This window comes from Cucurbita moschata, unplaced genomic scaffold (assembly GCF_002738365.1).
Source record: "Cucurbita moschata cultivar Rifu unplaced genomic scaffold, Cmos_1.0 Cmo_Scf00001, whole genome shotgun sequence".
NCBI lineage: Eukaryota > Viridiplantae > Streptophyta > Magnoliopsida > Cucurbitales > Cucurbitaceae > Cucurbita > Cucurbita moschata.
The window spans coordinates 8,457,742-8,472,207 of record NW_019268517.1 but is presented as its reverse complement, the minus strand read 5'-3'; the positions used below and the strand labels follow the sequence as shown (position 1 = coordinate 8,472,207).

The window sequence follows — 14,466 nt, the reverse complement described above, 5'->3', positions numbered from 1 at the left end:
ATCCATTCCCCTTTGTGGCCTAACGGCCCGAAATCCACCCCTTTTGGGGCCAGCGTCCTTACTGGCACACCGCCTCGTGTTTACCCCCCTTCGAGGAACAACAAGAAGGCTGACACATCGTCTAGTGTCTGGTTTTGATACAATTTGTAACAGCCCAGATTCACCGCTAGCAGATATTGTCCTCTTTAGGCTTTCCCTTTCGGACTTCCCCTCAAAGCTTTAAAACGCGTCAACTAGGGGAAGGTTTCCACACCCTTATAAAATGGTGGTTTGTTCTCCTCCCAAATCAACGTGGGACGTCACATCAAGTAAACTTTATTTTTCAATTATGAAAAAAAATTAGTCACTATAATTCAGAATAAATTTTAAATTAATCCCTATAATAATTATGTATTTAATTTAGTGTTTTATAAATTTTGAAAATATATTTAAATTATTATTATTATTATTATTATTATTTAAAAGTTTTTTAATAACTAATTTTTAAGATTTATTATATTTTATTAACCCAAATAAATAAAATAGGAAAGCCATCGCTTTTGTTTCGTTTTTGGAGGTCATATTGCGAGACTCAATTTTTCTTAGTCTTGATTAGACAAGAGAGAAAAAATGGGTGCGTGAAATTCTATAAATACCCTTTTCCTCTCCCTTTGTTTTTTCCATAAGCTCTGGAAATAAGTAATATGGCTATGGCTTCCTGTTTGTTAAGAACGGTGGCTGCCGCCGCCGCCGCCGGCGGTTCTCAGAGCTTTGATCCGACGTCGTATCGTAAAAGAAAAATAGCCGTTAAAACCCTCAAAAGCTTCCAAACACCTCTTCCTTATTGTTCTCCATCTCACTTGCTCAACCCTCCTCTTCCGGTTTGTACATTTTTTTGGATCCTCACTCTAAATTTTTATCAAAAATTAAAGTTTTCTCCATATTTAATTATTTCGTTTCGAGGGTCGGATACGTATGCATGCGCGTGTGTATTTATATATATGTATGTATATATATATATCTCCCTACCCAAAGTTATATACTGTCAGCCGTTGTTGTTACTCTCTTGCTTGCTTATATAACGTCTCTTTCAAAATCTCTCTTTCAAAAATCTCTTTGTTCTCGTTTTCTAAAACCTTCTCTTAAACCGAGGCCAGAGGCTCGAACATACGTCGCTTGGCCGTACGCGACGTAAGAACGAATTGAGTTAGCTCACTTGTCGTTGGAAAGTGAATGCCACACAATTGCAAGTTCGCTGCCATCAAGAGTGCGATTGTGACAATATATATATATATATATCTTAGTTGATAAAGTTAGCGTGGTTTCTCTCTCTAACTAGTTTATTAGTTTCTCTTCGTCTCCGTGCATATGTTATATTTGTTGGACGAAAGTGTCCCACATCGATTAATTTAGAGAATGATCATGAGTTTATAATCATCGATTAATTTAGAGAATGATCATGAGTTTATAATCAATTAATACTATCTTCATTAGTAAGAGGCATTTTTGGGAAGCTCGAAACAAAACTATGAGACTTTATGCTCAAAGTGGATAATATCATACTCATTGTGGATAATCGTGTTTGTCTAACAATATTAAGTTCGATTTTGTTTGGTTTTACTTTTTCTTTGTAAGGTCGTGTCTCAAAATAAATAAAAAAAAAGGTATTTTTATTTTGTATTTAGGAAGAAAACATATTTAATGTGCATATAATTCAATTTTTTTAGAAGATAAAATTTAATATATAATATTTTTATTTATGTTATAATATCTTAATTAATTGAGTATATATATACACGCTATTGTGAAAATATATATATATATATATATTACTAATTTATTTTGGTAGGCTGGAAAGTTTGAACACTAATGACTGAGTGAATGAATTATATAAATATATTATTTAGATTTGAAAGTAGAGTTGGGAAGGGTAACAAGGTAATTTGGCTGAGTTGCAATATTGTTAGGAGGTGAGAAGCCAAGCAATGGCTAATGGTGGTGGTGAAGAGACAAAGTCGCAAGAAATTTGGGATTTTGCAAGGGCATTATGGACTTTTCTCAGGCCTCACACATTCTATGGAACTCTAGTGGCTTCATGGTAATTTTCATTTTTCTAATATTAATTCCAAAGTTTCGGTTTCTTAATTTCTTTTTCGTTCTCATTAATAATAAAGATAAATAAAACCATGTTTATTGTTATTTATTAATATGTATATATATATAAATGTAAAACTTTATATGAAGATTAATATTCAAAATTAAAAAATACAGTTTTTAATTTTAATTTTAACAAACTTATATAAATTAGGACGTGGAATAATAAATTATTAAATATTTTAAAAATTATAACAAAATTAAATAAGTATTATTATTAAAAATATGAATTGGTTAATAATGGACGCACAGTTCGTTGGCGGGCAGAGTGTGGATTGAAAATCCAAATCTAATGAAGTGGTCGATTCTAACAAGAGCACTTAGCGGCCTAGTAGAGCTGTTGTGTGGCAATAGCTATATTGTGGGTATCAATCAGATTTATGACGTCGAAATTGACAAGTATTTTCTTTCTCTATCTCTTATTATTTTCTTTCTAATAATTAACTTTATTTTGACTATGACTATTTATTTAATGCAGTTTATTATTATTATTATTATTATTTATTTGGAAAAATGAAGAGTTTATTTCTTTACCACTCACTTCAATTGACCTGTTTTGTAATTTTGTGTAATTTAAATACTATATTAATAGATTGATTTGAATTAATTGTTATTTTTAGTTTTAAAATAATTAAAACTTTAGTCGTTCTATTTTTTGAAATCTTTTAATTTTAAATTATCTTTTATGATTTTAATTCAATTATATTAGGATTTTTTTTTTTTAAATTTAGTCGGAGTGTATGGACTTTGAAAATTTTATTTATACGAGATTATTATTATTTTAAATTCAGTTATATGTAAGGTGAAAATTTTAATTTTTAATTTAAATACTATTTTTATCGGGTTAATTATTATCGCACATTATTTATAATTATTTTATCGATTTTTTTTAATATCAAAGGATAATAACTAATAAACAATTCGGGCTATTTTATTTTATTTTATAATTTTTAAGAATACACAGTTTTTAATTTTTGTTATGATTTATTTTGCAGAGTAAATAAGCCATTTTTGCCCATAGCGGCAGGGAAGATCACGAGCAAACAAGCATGGGTTCTAACGACGTCGTTTTTGGCGATTGGGCTGTGTACGGCCACGTTTAATTCAGGCCCATTCCTTAGTTCCCTCTATTGTTTCGCTCTATTGCTTGGGACTCTCTACACCGTTCCTCCTTTTAGATTGAAGAGATTCCCCATTGCTGCTTTCCTCTGCATTGTCTTGGTACGACTAACCTTCTCTTCTTAAACAACAAACCTCTTAGCTCGGGTTGGGTATATCGTGACGTTTGGAGGGTTGTGTCGGTGTAACAATTTAAGCCCACCGCTAGCAAATATTGTCTGTTTTAACCCGTGATATATCACCGTCAATCTCACAATTTTAAAATACGTCTAGTTGACAATGATTCGTAACGGGCCAAAGTGGGATGTACTAACGAGGACGTTGGGCGCTCAAGGGGTAGATTGTAAGATCCCACCGGTTGGAGAGGGAAACGAAACATTTCTTATAGGTGCGTGGAAGCTTCTTACTAACAGATGCATCGTAAAATCGTAAGGCTGACAACAATATGTAACGGGTCAAAACGAACAATTTTTGCTAGCGATGAGCTTGGACTGTTATAGTCGGGTTGGGGACAACGTGCTCTTAAGGTGGGTTGGGGTCGAGGTGGGACCAGAGATGAAATTTACATTCTTACCCCCATATCGAAAATTATTAAGAATAAATTTAAGATATTTCAAACTATTTTTAATTTCCTCTCTTAAATGTATTGAAAATTGTCAATTATGTCTTTAAAAAAAACGTGTTAAGATTAATAATGTAAACTACGTTTTTACAGGTAAGAGGCTTTCTTGTGAATTTTGGTGTACATTATGCATCGAGATCGGTTCTTGGACTTCCATTCCAATGGAGGTAATAATAAATAATAATAATAATAATAATTATTATAGTCTTTAATTATGAAAAATTTGATAATTTTTTTTTTACCAACAGCCCACCAGTGATCTTCATCACCACATTTGTTACCTTCTTTGGTTTGGTCATCGCTCTCACAAAAGATCTATCCGATATAGAAGGCGATCGCAGGTAAGTTTTTTTACCGTCTCGTAAAAATTTATATTACTGAAATTACTATTCACAAAACTCGTGATTTTATTAAAAAAATAATAAATTTATTAGCTACTCTAAAAAATTAGCTGTATTATAAAATAAATTTTTGAGCACTCAAATTAAGTTATTCGGTAACATTTTTTTTACCAGTAGTCATCTAAACTCGTTACTCTTAAACCGTTCTCTAACAAATCTTGAGTTTTGTAGATAAAAACGTTTGATTTTCAGTTCTTGACTTGTCTCGTTGACTTGCTCGATTTGTTTGACTTTTTAGTTCTCGACTTGTCTCTCGTTGACTCGCTCGATTTGTTTTTTAATTAATTTTAATTTTTACAGATATAAGATCACTACTTTTGCCACAAAGCTTGGAGTCAGAAGGTTGGCGTTTTTTGGTTCAGGGATTCTTCTTCTCAACTATGTTGCTGCCATTTTGGCTGCAATTTATATGCCTCAGGTTCACATTTTCCTTTCTAATATTAAATATTTAAAAATTTAAAATATATTATTTTTTCTTATTTATATCGTTTATAATAATATTTTCAAATTTATCGTAGGCATTTCGGCCAACCATATTGATACCAACACACACCATTATGGCAATATCTCTTATTTTTCAGGTTTTTTTTTTGTTAATATTAAATAATAACTTTATTATTTATATACACCTATCTCGATATCATATGTTTGCTCGTTAAATAAATTTTAATAATTTAAATAGTGGAAATGGTCGATTAAATAAATTAAAAAGAAATATGTCATTTTTAATAAATTTGGTGTAATTTTATTTTTCAGACAATAGCATTAGATCAAGCAAAATACACCAAGGTAATGTAATTTATGCATTTAATTTAATTTAATTTAATTTAATCCTTATTCTTATGATGTTTTTTGTGCACATTTTGTAGGAAGCAGCTTCAAGTTTCTACATGTTCTTGTGGAAGCTGTTCTATGCTGAATATTTAGTCTTCCCGTTCATTTAAAAACGCTCTCGATTTAATCGAGAGCAATTTTGCGCTTTCCCGACTTGCTGATTAATAGTTCGTATAGTTTTTCGATGCACGTAACTAAAAGTACGGTGTGTTTTTTCTCGAATTTGCATCAATCAGTAGAATATTTGTTAACGTAACGGTGACAATTCTACCGACAAGGTTTATATTCGTATACATTATATGACTCGAGCTAGTAGACTGAAGGTTCAAATCTTTATATCCAACGTAAGTCTTACATTTGGTACCTCACATCTACCCGATTTAAAATTTAAAATTATTTAAAAATAATAATTTCTTTTATTAAATAATAATTATTGAAATTTAATTACGTAGGTTTAGTATAATTTCGGTTAGCCTAATAATAATAGCTAAAAGCTAAAATAATTACATTTGACGTGGATGTGCTCGAGAGTCGGGACAATTTTGTTTTATACGGATCTACTTATAAATGGTATGTATAAATTTCCGTATAACTACATTTGATGTGGATGTGCTCGGGAGTCGGGACAATTTTATTTTATACGGATCTGTTTATAAATGGTATGTATAAATTTCCGTTAACATAATGTGATTGTTCGTACGCGTGCTCGAGAGTTTCATCTATTTTGCATGACTCGAGTCAAGAAACTCGTAATTAAAGGTTCAAATTTTATTTTATTAGAAGGTCGTTATTAAATTATTTGTTGGAAAAATAAGTTTTTTTTTATTTAAATTAAAAGGAATTTTTTTTTTTTTTTAATTTTTGGAGCGTAATTGATATTTAATTAGGTGGGTTGGGTATGATTTAATTTAGCCTAATAATGGTAATGGTGAAGTTCTAAGCTAAACAAATTTACAACCACGTTGGGAGACGGGAGTGGACGTGCATTTGTGAACTAGAGGCTCGGAGCGATTTTGCCTCCAATGAATGTTATCTGCCTTCTCCAGTTTTCTGCGGTGTGAGCTTCTGCTACGATCTGACTGGAAATTCTTCATCTCTTCTTCCTGCTTCCTTTCCAATTCCGGTTGTTCTTACTATGGAGTATTCAATGATTCAATCCGTTTCTCTTCGAACTCCGGCTGTGAATTCCGCTCTCAAGTCTTCTCTGCCTCACAGAAAGCTTCTTGTTAGGCATGCAGCAGCTTTACCTAAACTATTGCTTCCGAATTTCGCTTTGCAACTGCAGCCGAGATGGATGTACTGTTGTAGGGGAAATGTTTCGACTAGATCGTGGAGACGAGTTTCCATCCAGGTGTGTTTGTTTTCTCAGTGGTTGATGTTTCTGTTTTCGATTAGCGATTAGCGAGTTTCTCTTGTTGTGCATGATGAAGAACTTGTTTGTGAATGATCGGAATCCAATTATTGAAGTTACATTGTGGTATGAACGTGGAAGAAATGTTTCGATGGATTTGGGAGCAATCTTCGGGGATTAGCATGCATCCCGAACTTACTAAAAATTAATGTACAGTGTTTGGTGAAATGGATTCGATTCACTTGTTCCATCGAAGTTCAAATGTATTCAAAAGAAAATCTAACTATAAGTCCGATCAACTAGGAGCTTGTTGATACTTACTGTACTGTGTTTGGTGGAATGGAGTCAATTCCCTTGTTCGATCGAAGTTTAAATATATACAAAAGAAAATCTAACTATAAGTCCGATCAACTAGGAGCTTGCTGGTGTCGATTCCCTTGTTCGATCGAAGTTCAAATATATACATAAGAAAATCTAACTATAAGTCTGATCAACTAGGAGCTTGTTGAAACTGCACTGTGTTTGGTGAAATGGAGTCGATTCCCTTGTTCGATCGAAGTTTAAATATATACAAAAGAAAATCTAACTATAAATCCGTTCAAGTAGGGAAGTATCATCTTTACTTTTTACCGGTCTTCTAAAATTTGGTTGCGTCTTACATCACAATTGTACGGAATGCGATGAGACTCTTCCAAAACATAAAAAAGTACGAATAATTGTTACATTTTTCTTTTTAGCATCCTTGTTGCTGTTCTCTTTCTACCTGCATATATCAGTCTTCTTCTTTGTCCTACTCAGTAATTGAAAAATCTACTCAGACTATATCTGTCCATGCCATTGATGTTCTATAGTGGGTGCTGCCAGGCCCGCACTCGAGTTGGAGCTGCAGGATCTGATCCCCTATCAAACAATATTTCAGCATTTAGAGATGCTTGCTGGAGATTTTTAAGGCCTCATACAATACGTGGAACAGCTTTAGGATCTCTGTAAGTAGCTATATCAATGTATCATAATACACTGCTTTACTAGGACTCCTTCCTGGTTCATTTAATATTTTCCAAACTATTTTGACTTTGATTCCTTTTACAGTTCGTTGGTGACTAGGGCATTGATTGAGAATTCACACCTGATAAAGTGGTCCTTGCTGTTTAAGGCTTTCTCTGGTCTTTTTGCCTTAATATGTGGAAATGGTTATATAGTTGGTATCAATCAGATCTATGATATTGGAATTGACAAGTATGTATATCAATATTTTTTCATTAATCAGTTTAAATTTGTTTGGTTTCATACTCAAATGTCATTCTTGCTTGACTTCTAAATATCAGATCATTTGGCATGATAACTGCTTAGGAACTAGATCAACAACCAATTATGTGATTGATTTTTTTTTTTTTTTTTTTTTTTTTTTAAAAACAAGAAGCAAGATTTCATTATACCATTTTTAGAAATATAAATCACATATTTTGATCTTTGTCCTGATTAAAAACACTGAACTCAGCTTGGAAAATCATTTCTTCTAATTTTCAACATTTTTCATGAGCTTTTTCCTGATTGACATTTGTTTATCCATTGAAACCTCATGAATAGTTTGGTTAGGAGACCTCTGTTGATCCACATAATAAATAGTAACGCATATTAGTTCAATTTGCTACATATTTTGAGAACATATATTAAGATGACGATGCAATTGTGGCATATAATGTCCCCTTTTTTTTGTTTCATTTCCAGAGTGAACAAACCGTATTTACCAATAGCCGCAGGAGATCTTTCAGTCAAATCTGCATGGCTCTTGGTGATATTTTTTGCAGTGGCTGGTCTGTTAATTGTTGGATTGAATTTTGGACCATTTATTACTTCTCTCTACAGTCTCGGTCTTTTCCTCGGGACTATCTACTCTGTTCCTCCATTTAGAATGAAGAGATTTCCTGTAGCAGCATTTCTTATAATTGCTACGGTACATCCGTTTCTCTTCCCTTCAAAATTTCAACTTCTTATGTCACATGGTCTTAATAAAATATTGAAAGGTGCTGAATATAAAGAAGTTGGAAAATTTAATGAATGGCAAGTTGAAAAAGTATGGCGCATTTACTCGCTACCTGAAATTGAGCTACAGGTGATTGCTTACCTAATTTCAAGTGAAAATCTGACTTTCCACTTCAAGGAGTATGACTGTTTAAATATTTGCACAAAGTTAATGGCCGAATTCAAACTCCCAATTTCAGAAAATAGATTTTTGAGAAATTTAAAACATATTGCACTGGTATTTAAATACTTCGTTACTGTGTCAAGATCTTCTTGGCTATCCAATTTTATACAATTTCGCTATAAGTTTGAAAGAATTATTATTTGATTACGGTTCTAAGAATTTCCATTCTAGTTCTGAAATTGGGCATTCTGGTTTAGGCAATTAATTAGTTTGGAACACAAGAGCTACTTTAAACTCTTATCGAGGTTATAATGTGCATTGCCAGTACCTATTTTCCCCAAGAGCTAAAGCTTTACGAGCATATCATCTGGTTAACATGTGCTTTTGTTGACAATATGGATGATAATTCTAACTCTGAACTAAATGCTGCAGGTACGAGGTTTTCTTCTTAATTTTGGTGTCTATTATGCCACTAGAGCTGCTCTTGGACTTACCTTTGAGTGGAGGTTAGTCGCCATTAATAATTCATAATGTATTTGAGTTAGATTGAATCAGGGTGCAGATATGTGGTCCCTACTTTAAATTGATTGTTCTACTTAAGTTTGAAAACAAGAATTGTGAATGCTTAACAAAAACCACATTTACCTCGAGATACATACAATTTGTCTATTCAACCTGAATTTTGAACCATCGTGGAATAGCTGTCATTGTTCAATGAACTTCAATAAACTAATTTGATAAACTAGGTATTGCCGGTAGTATAGGATTGTCACGGCCTGATTTTCAAGGCTTCAAAAAATCGGATTGCGACGGATAGTGACAGAAACACAAACAAAACAGAATTAAAAATAAAAACAAACCACTGAAAATGTGGAAAATACGATAAAATTTTGCGGGGATTAAAAGACATGCAACATTAGTGTCAAAAATTCAAAGTCCAAAAAGAAGGACAATGCAAACAAATGTTATTCAAGTTATTTACAAACGGGGAAGGGGCACATGATACAAAAGAATACAAAATCAACCCTAAAAAATACAAATGACTAACACTCCAGTTGACACTCCTCAGTGACAGTGCAGCTCACAAGTACCTCCCCAACTCAATTGGTGCTTGAAAAAGAAAGGGAAAAAGGGGTGAGTATAAAAAGATATACTCAGTAAGCAACCTACTTATAGGCTTTCATCGCTTCCTTCTCTTAGTAGGTTTCCACAACTTTCCTTTTGATCTCTAGGAAGTTTGGGCTTATCCCTTACAACGCTCTAAGCTGCTGTGTAGGTCTCGAAGTTCCAACTGATTCCTCATCAATCTTCTACTTGTATAGTCCTTAGTACCTCTTCGAGACTGGTTTACGACGTCACAACATTGGCCTTGATCAGTTCCTACACAAGAGAGGTGTTCATCCTAAACCACCTACCTGCATAGTCCTTGATCTCTTCCAAGATCGGTTTACGGGGTCGCGTCGGCCTTGACTCGTTCCTACACTCAATAGGGATTCTCATCCTGACACCTACCCATGTAGTCTCTAATCCAACCAGGATTGGTCTATAGGCTCGCCCGTCTCTACACTCAATAGGAGTCTATATCTTGAGCTAACTACCCATGTAACCCCTAGTTCTTCTCCCGAACTTTCTCCCCTCGGGCTCCTTTCTTTTCTTTTCTTCTCTAATTTTCTTTTTCTTTATCTTTCACTAATACCTATTTTCATGTGCCTAGGAAGGAGGACAGAATGATCAAAATACCCCTTTCTGGGGTTGACTTTGACCATTTTTTCACATTTTTACTCTTATATATATATATATATATATATATTTTTTTTTTTGAGTTCATGGGACTTTTCCAAGCATTTTTCTCTTCTACATAATTTTGAAATTTGATCTCTAAGGCTCTCAATAAAATCTTGAAAGTTCGGACTTAATAAGAAAAACTAGGTGTTTAGCACCTCGCGGAGACTCGGGTGTTACAAGGATATTGTGGGGTCTAAGTTATAGGAAAAATGGAATATAGTGATTCACATTCCAAACAAGCACACGCCAATGTCATAAATTAATGGCCTGGGGATTTTATACTAGATTGTGATTTTTTTTTTTTTTTAAATTACATGTATCTTTCGCTGGAATTAATGCTTTAGTATATGCTGTTTCTTCATAGTTCCAATATTTTTCGTGTGTTTAGGATCTGAAGCTAATGCAAGATTTTCTCTCGATGAAAGTATCGCTTGTAGTTGCTTATTAGTGATATTGGAACTATAAAGAAACGGCATGATAGTCTGTATAAATAGAATCACGATGTTAGTGTCTGCTTTTAGTTTTTTAAGCTTTAGTTACCGATGGCACTTACAAGGCACAAAAGTTTACGTAGATTTTTATATGTGACATTATATTCCTTGCAGCTCACCTGTGGCTTTCATTACCACATTTGTGACCCTGTTTGCTTTAGTGATTGCCATAACGAAAGATCTTCCAGATGTGGAGGGAGATCGCAAGTAAGATGCCCCAACTACTTCGATGGTGACAAATTTTTTAGTTGAATTGACGTTGTTCCCTCAACCCTTTTTTCCCAACAAACCTTACTTTTTTTTCTCCTTCCTATTTCCTCTACTTATGCTTTGTGGGGATTCTTTTCCCAGAAGGCTTCAATTTTTTCCAACTCCAAAATTTGCATCTCAATTCTTTTAGAAGTGTATATTAGGAAATTATCATGTCGTCATCTGAATGAGAATTGTAATTAAGGTTTCAGATATCAACCTTAGCAACAACGCTTGGTGTTAGAAATATTTCATTTCTTGGTTCTGGACTTCTGCTGTTAAATTATGTTGCTGCTATAGCGGCTGCAATTTACATGCCTCAGGTCCGTGACATTTTAACTATAAATACTTTTACGTATCTTTTTGAAGTAAAATTGCCATATTTCATCTTTACAGGCTTTTAACCGTAAAATAATGATCCCTGTTCATGCAATCTTGGCATCGTCCCTCATTTTCCAGGTTCATTTCTTGCACTAGTCTCCCAGAAATCACGAATGATGGTGCTATATTGTGTCTATAAATTTAAATTTCTTCCTGCTATTATTTTCTTGATTAGTATGTATTAATACTAACCAAGGACTAAAGAAACCCTGTCCTCGAGAACAACTAATTTATATGTATTGACTCTAAACTTACAAAACCTTGTTTCTTTTGAATCTCAGGCATGGTTGTTGGAGAGAGCAAATTATTCAAAGGTAAATTCCAGTTCTGGCTTTCATATCAGTAACTACAATGAGCGTTTTATCTTCCTTTATACGTTGTTTACTTCAAAGAGTGAGCGACTAAGGCAGGTTTGTTTCCAACCCATGAAATTCTGGAGCCTAATAATTAATTTCATTTGTCTTGCAGGAAGCAATCTCAACATTTTATCGGTTTATATGGAATCTCTTCTATGCTGAGTATATCATATTTCCTTTGATCTAGAGAACAATCCCTTTGTTCATTTAATGAACTTTTTGTGGGTGCATGAGAAATAGAAAGCAAGGATGTATTCAGTTTTTTATCTTGTAAATATTGCCATAAAATTTTATAGATTCATGTTGTATTATCATCTAATGAATTTTAGTTATTTCAATTGCATTCTCCACATTTTGTTCTTTGGGGCATTTTCACAGTCAGATATATGGTGTTGATTGTAATTGTAGCCATAGTCTGGAATATTTATTGTGCATTATAACTTACCCTGTGTGAGCAATAAAGGAAAGACAAAAAGAAATCAATAAATTGAGTAGAAATTTTCATTATTTCGGGATATGGATATGTATGTAGGGCAAAGAGGATAGAATGTCAACTTCTTGTGCAACACATGTCAGACCTCCAACCTCCAACATCTCTTTTCACTCATTGTCAGTACATGATCTTACAAATTAAGAATAGAGGATATGGATTCTCCACAGTTGGCTGAATGGGCAAGGTATCATTTTTCTTCTTCGACATTGTCAAACAGTTTGAAGGGTTTTGATTGTACAATTTGGCTTAATTTTGATTGTTGTTGAATTAGGAAATCATGTTATGATGACAAACATTAAGGTAGTTTAGAGACAAAAATAACTCTGTTAGTTATGTAAACAGAATACTCTCTTTGGGGAAATCTGAGAAGATGATACCTCTGCTTGCAAAGAGTCTCTGCGTCTATGTATATTAGTAGGCAATGAAAGCATGCAAAAGCGTTTCATCCCTCAGTCCATGTTGGAGTCTAAAGAAGCACATTAACTATGTATATATATCATCTTTTCTATCCAGTAATTGCAGAGTAATACGTGTGTTACACACGTTCGTTATTTATATTCTAATTACATTCAGCTGAAGGTGTTGCAGTTTGAGACAATATCAGGCAATTTGAAGAAAGTGGACTTCTGGTTGTGCTCGTGTCTTTACATGAAATTGGAGTCGAAGCCATGGAGCCAATTCGAGATTGAGTCCGGGAATGAGAAGCATGAACAACTCTATCTCTGGGAGACAAGTTAGCTTGCTCTAATACCTTGTTCTGAAGCTCTTGTGGGTAATCTCTCATGCAACCAATGCGAGGTCCAGCTCCAGTTGTCCATCTGCTTGATAATTGTTTTGCCAACTGATATGATTTCATTTCCTTATGTGAAACAATTCGCCTTAAGATTTTCTCTTTCTGGATTGGTTGATCATCATTGTCTTCTTCATCTTCGCCAAAGAGGTTAGATTTAGGAACCATGAATTCTTCTTCTGATAAGAATGATTCTTCAGCTGTTTCGTAGCCATCGTCCGAGGGAGAATCTGGAATGAGAGCTCTACAACTAGCTGGAAGTGTTTCCTTCTTGAATATGTCAAACACATTGCTTCTTTCTGGTATTTGAAGGTTAGTAAGCTTTGATCGTAATCCTCTTGATAATCTTGATATTCGTGGTTTTTGAGTCTCTGCAGGATTAGAGACAAGAGGTCTAGATGGATTATTGACAAGAGGTCTAGATGGAATATTCTTGTCGATTGTGTCTCTAATATTTATTCCACCAGCAACGTCTTTAGAATCTTCTTGAAGATAGGTGAATTTATCTTTGGTGAGAAGTTCTTCTTCCTCATATGGGCTTTTCTGAGTATAGTATAGGCATATAGAATTCGGGTTAGCAGTTATAATCACTAAAGTTTTCTAGTTACATTGCGACTGTAACCTAATATTGAGGGAAAAAAAAAACTGTAACCTAATATTGAGGGAAAAAAAAAAGGTTCTCGAGTACCTCAACATCGGTTAGATCCACATCGTTTTCCATAAGGAAGGACATGAATTCCAGAAAATTTTCCTCTGTAGGAAGGTAATGTCCACTATGAGGCCAAACTGCCTATAAGTATAGAAAATATAGCACGTTAGGATAATGAACGATGTGAAAGGGAAGAGGAAGTCCTCCCAAGAGGACTTATAAAGATGTACTTTTAAAAAGCCATCCTAAACCCAATCTTTATTCAACTTAATATGGTTGTGTTCCTGACCTTTAGAACACCATCTTCAACCACTAGTCTACCAGCAGCCAATGTGGCTCCACCAGCCAAGAAACTTGAATGTTGAAATGTACCCTTTTTCTTGAGCCCGACATACAAAGTTTTTGATGTGCTCAAAACAAAGATCCATTTGGCATCACGTGGCCCTCCAGTTGTGTGAAGAAGTTTCCCACTATACCTGTACATAAACTTCCCATTTTCCACAACAACCTCGTAGGCCTTCCTTTCTATCTGCATATATGAACAATTGAGAACACTTTAGGACGAGGAAAAAGGAAGCCCAACAAAATAGAATTTGTAATGCATGTTTTGTGTCAAGGAAAAAAGGGAGCCTGCTTTTGTGTGTTTTTTTTTTTTTTTTTTTTTTT

General features: G+C 33.9%; 3 protein-coding genes and 1 long non-coding RNA gene across 8 annotated transcripts in view; 3 read left to right on the top strand and 1 right to left on the bottom strand.

Annotated features, from left to right (window-relative positions):
• Window positions 1-687: 687 nt before the first annotated feature.
• On the top strand, window positions 688-5,426 carry LOC111450175 (probable homogentisate phytyltransferase 2, chloroplastic). The gene is made up of 10 exons (XM_023090220.1): window positions 688-860; window positions 1,947-2,077; window positions 2,386-2,532; window positions 3,129-3,354; window positions 3,968-4,041; window positions 4,123-4,215; window positions 4,576-4,693; window positions 4,794-4,856; window positions 5,032-5,064; window positions 5,145-5,426. The coding sequence occupies exons 1-10, from the start codon at window positions 690-692 to the stop codon at window positions 5,217-5,219; spliced, it is 1,131 nt and encodes a 376-aa protein (XP_022945988.1). The 5' UTR covers window positions 688-689; the 3' UTR covers window positions 5,220-5,426.
• Window positions 5,427-6,042: 616 nt separating this feature from the next.
• LOC111450149 (homogentisate solanesyltransferase, chloroplastic-like) lies at window positions 6,043-12,228 on the top strand. Of its 2 annotated transcripts, none has more exons than XM_023090218.1 (10): window positions 6,043-6,460; window positions 7,325-7,446; window positions 7,550-7,696; window positions 8,189-8,414; window positions 9,039-9,112; window positions 10,997-11,089; window positions 11,337-11,454; window positions 11,528-11,590; window positions 11,794-11,826; window positions 11,981-12,228. In XM_023090218.1, exons 1-10 carry the CDS (start codon window positions 6,245-6,247, stop codon window positions 12,053-12,055), a joined length of 1,167 nt encoding a protein of 388 aa, XP_022945986.1. In that variant the 5' UTR covers window positions 6,043-6,244; the 3' UTR covers window positions 12,056-12,228. The 2 variants fall into 2 exon arrangements, with proteins under 2 accessions (XP_022945986.1, XP_022945987.1); XM_023090219.1 differs by having other exon boundaries at window positions 6,058-6,460; window positions 7,312-7,446.
• A 339-nt stretch (window positions 12,229-12,567) lies between these two features.
• LOC111450103 (IQ domain-containing protein IQM6-like) overlaps window positions 12,568-14,466 on the bottom strand; it is a 5,524-nt gene continuing 3,625 nt past the window's right edge. For all 4 annotated transcript variants that reach the window (XM_023090214.1, XM_023090216.1, XM_023090215.1 and 1 more), the window contains 3 exons: window positions 14,090-14,329; window positions 13,840-13,941; window positions 12,568-13,694 (listed from right to left, as the gene is read on the bottom strand). In XM_023090214.1, coding sequence (XP_022945982.1) covers window positions 12,921-13,694; window positions 13,840-13,941; window positions 14,090-14,329 — 1,116 coding nt within the window. In that variant the 3' untranslated portion in view covers window positions 12,568-12,920. The remainder of the gene's footprint in view (window positions 13,695-13,839; window positions 13,942-14,089; window positions 14,330-14,466) is intronic.
• The window catches only part of LOC111450192, a 5,639-nt gene continuing 4,241 nt past the window's right edge, over window positions 13,069-14,466 (top strand). The window contains exons 1-2 of the long non-coding RNA XR_002711766.1: window positions 13,069-13,159; window positions 13,352-13,662. This is a non-coding gene — a long non-coding RNA (uncharacterized LOC111450192). The remainder of the gene's footprint in view (window positions 13,160-13,351; window positions 13,663-14,466) is intronic.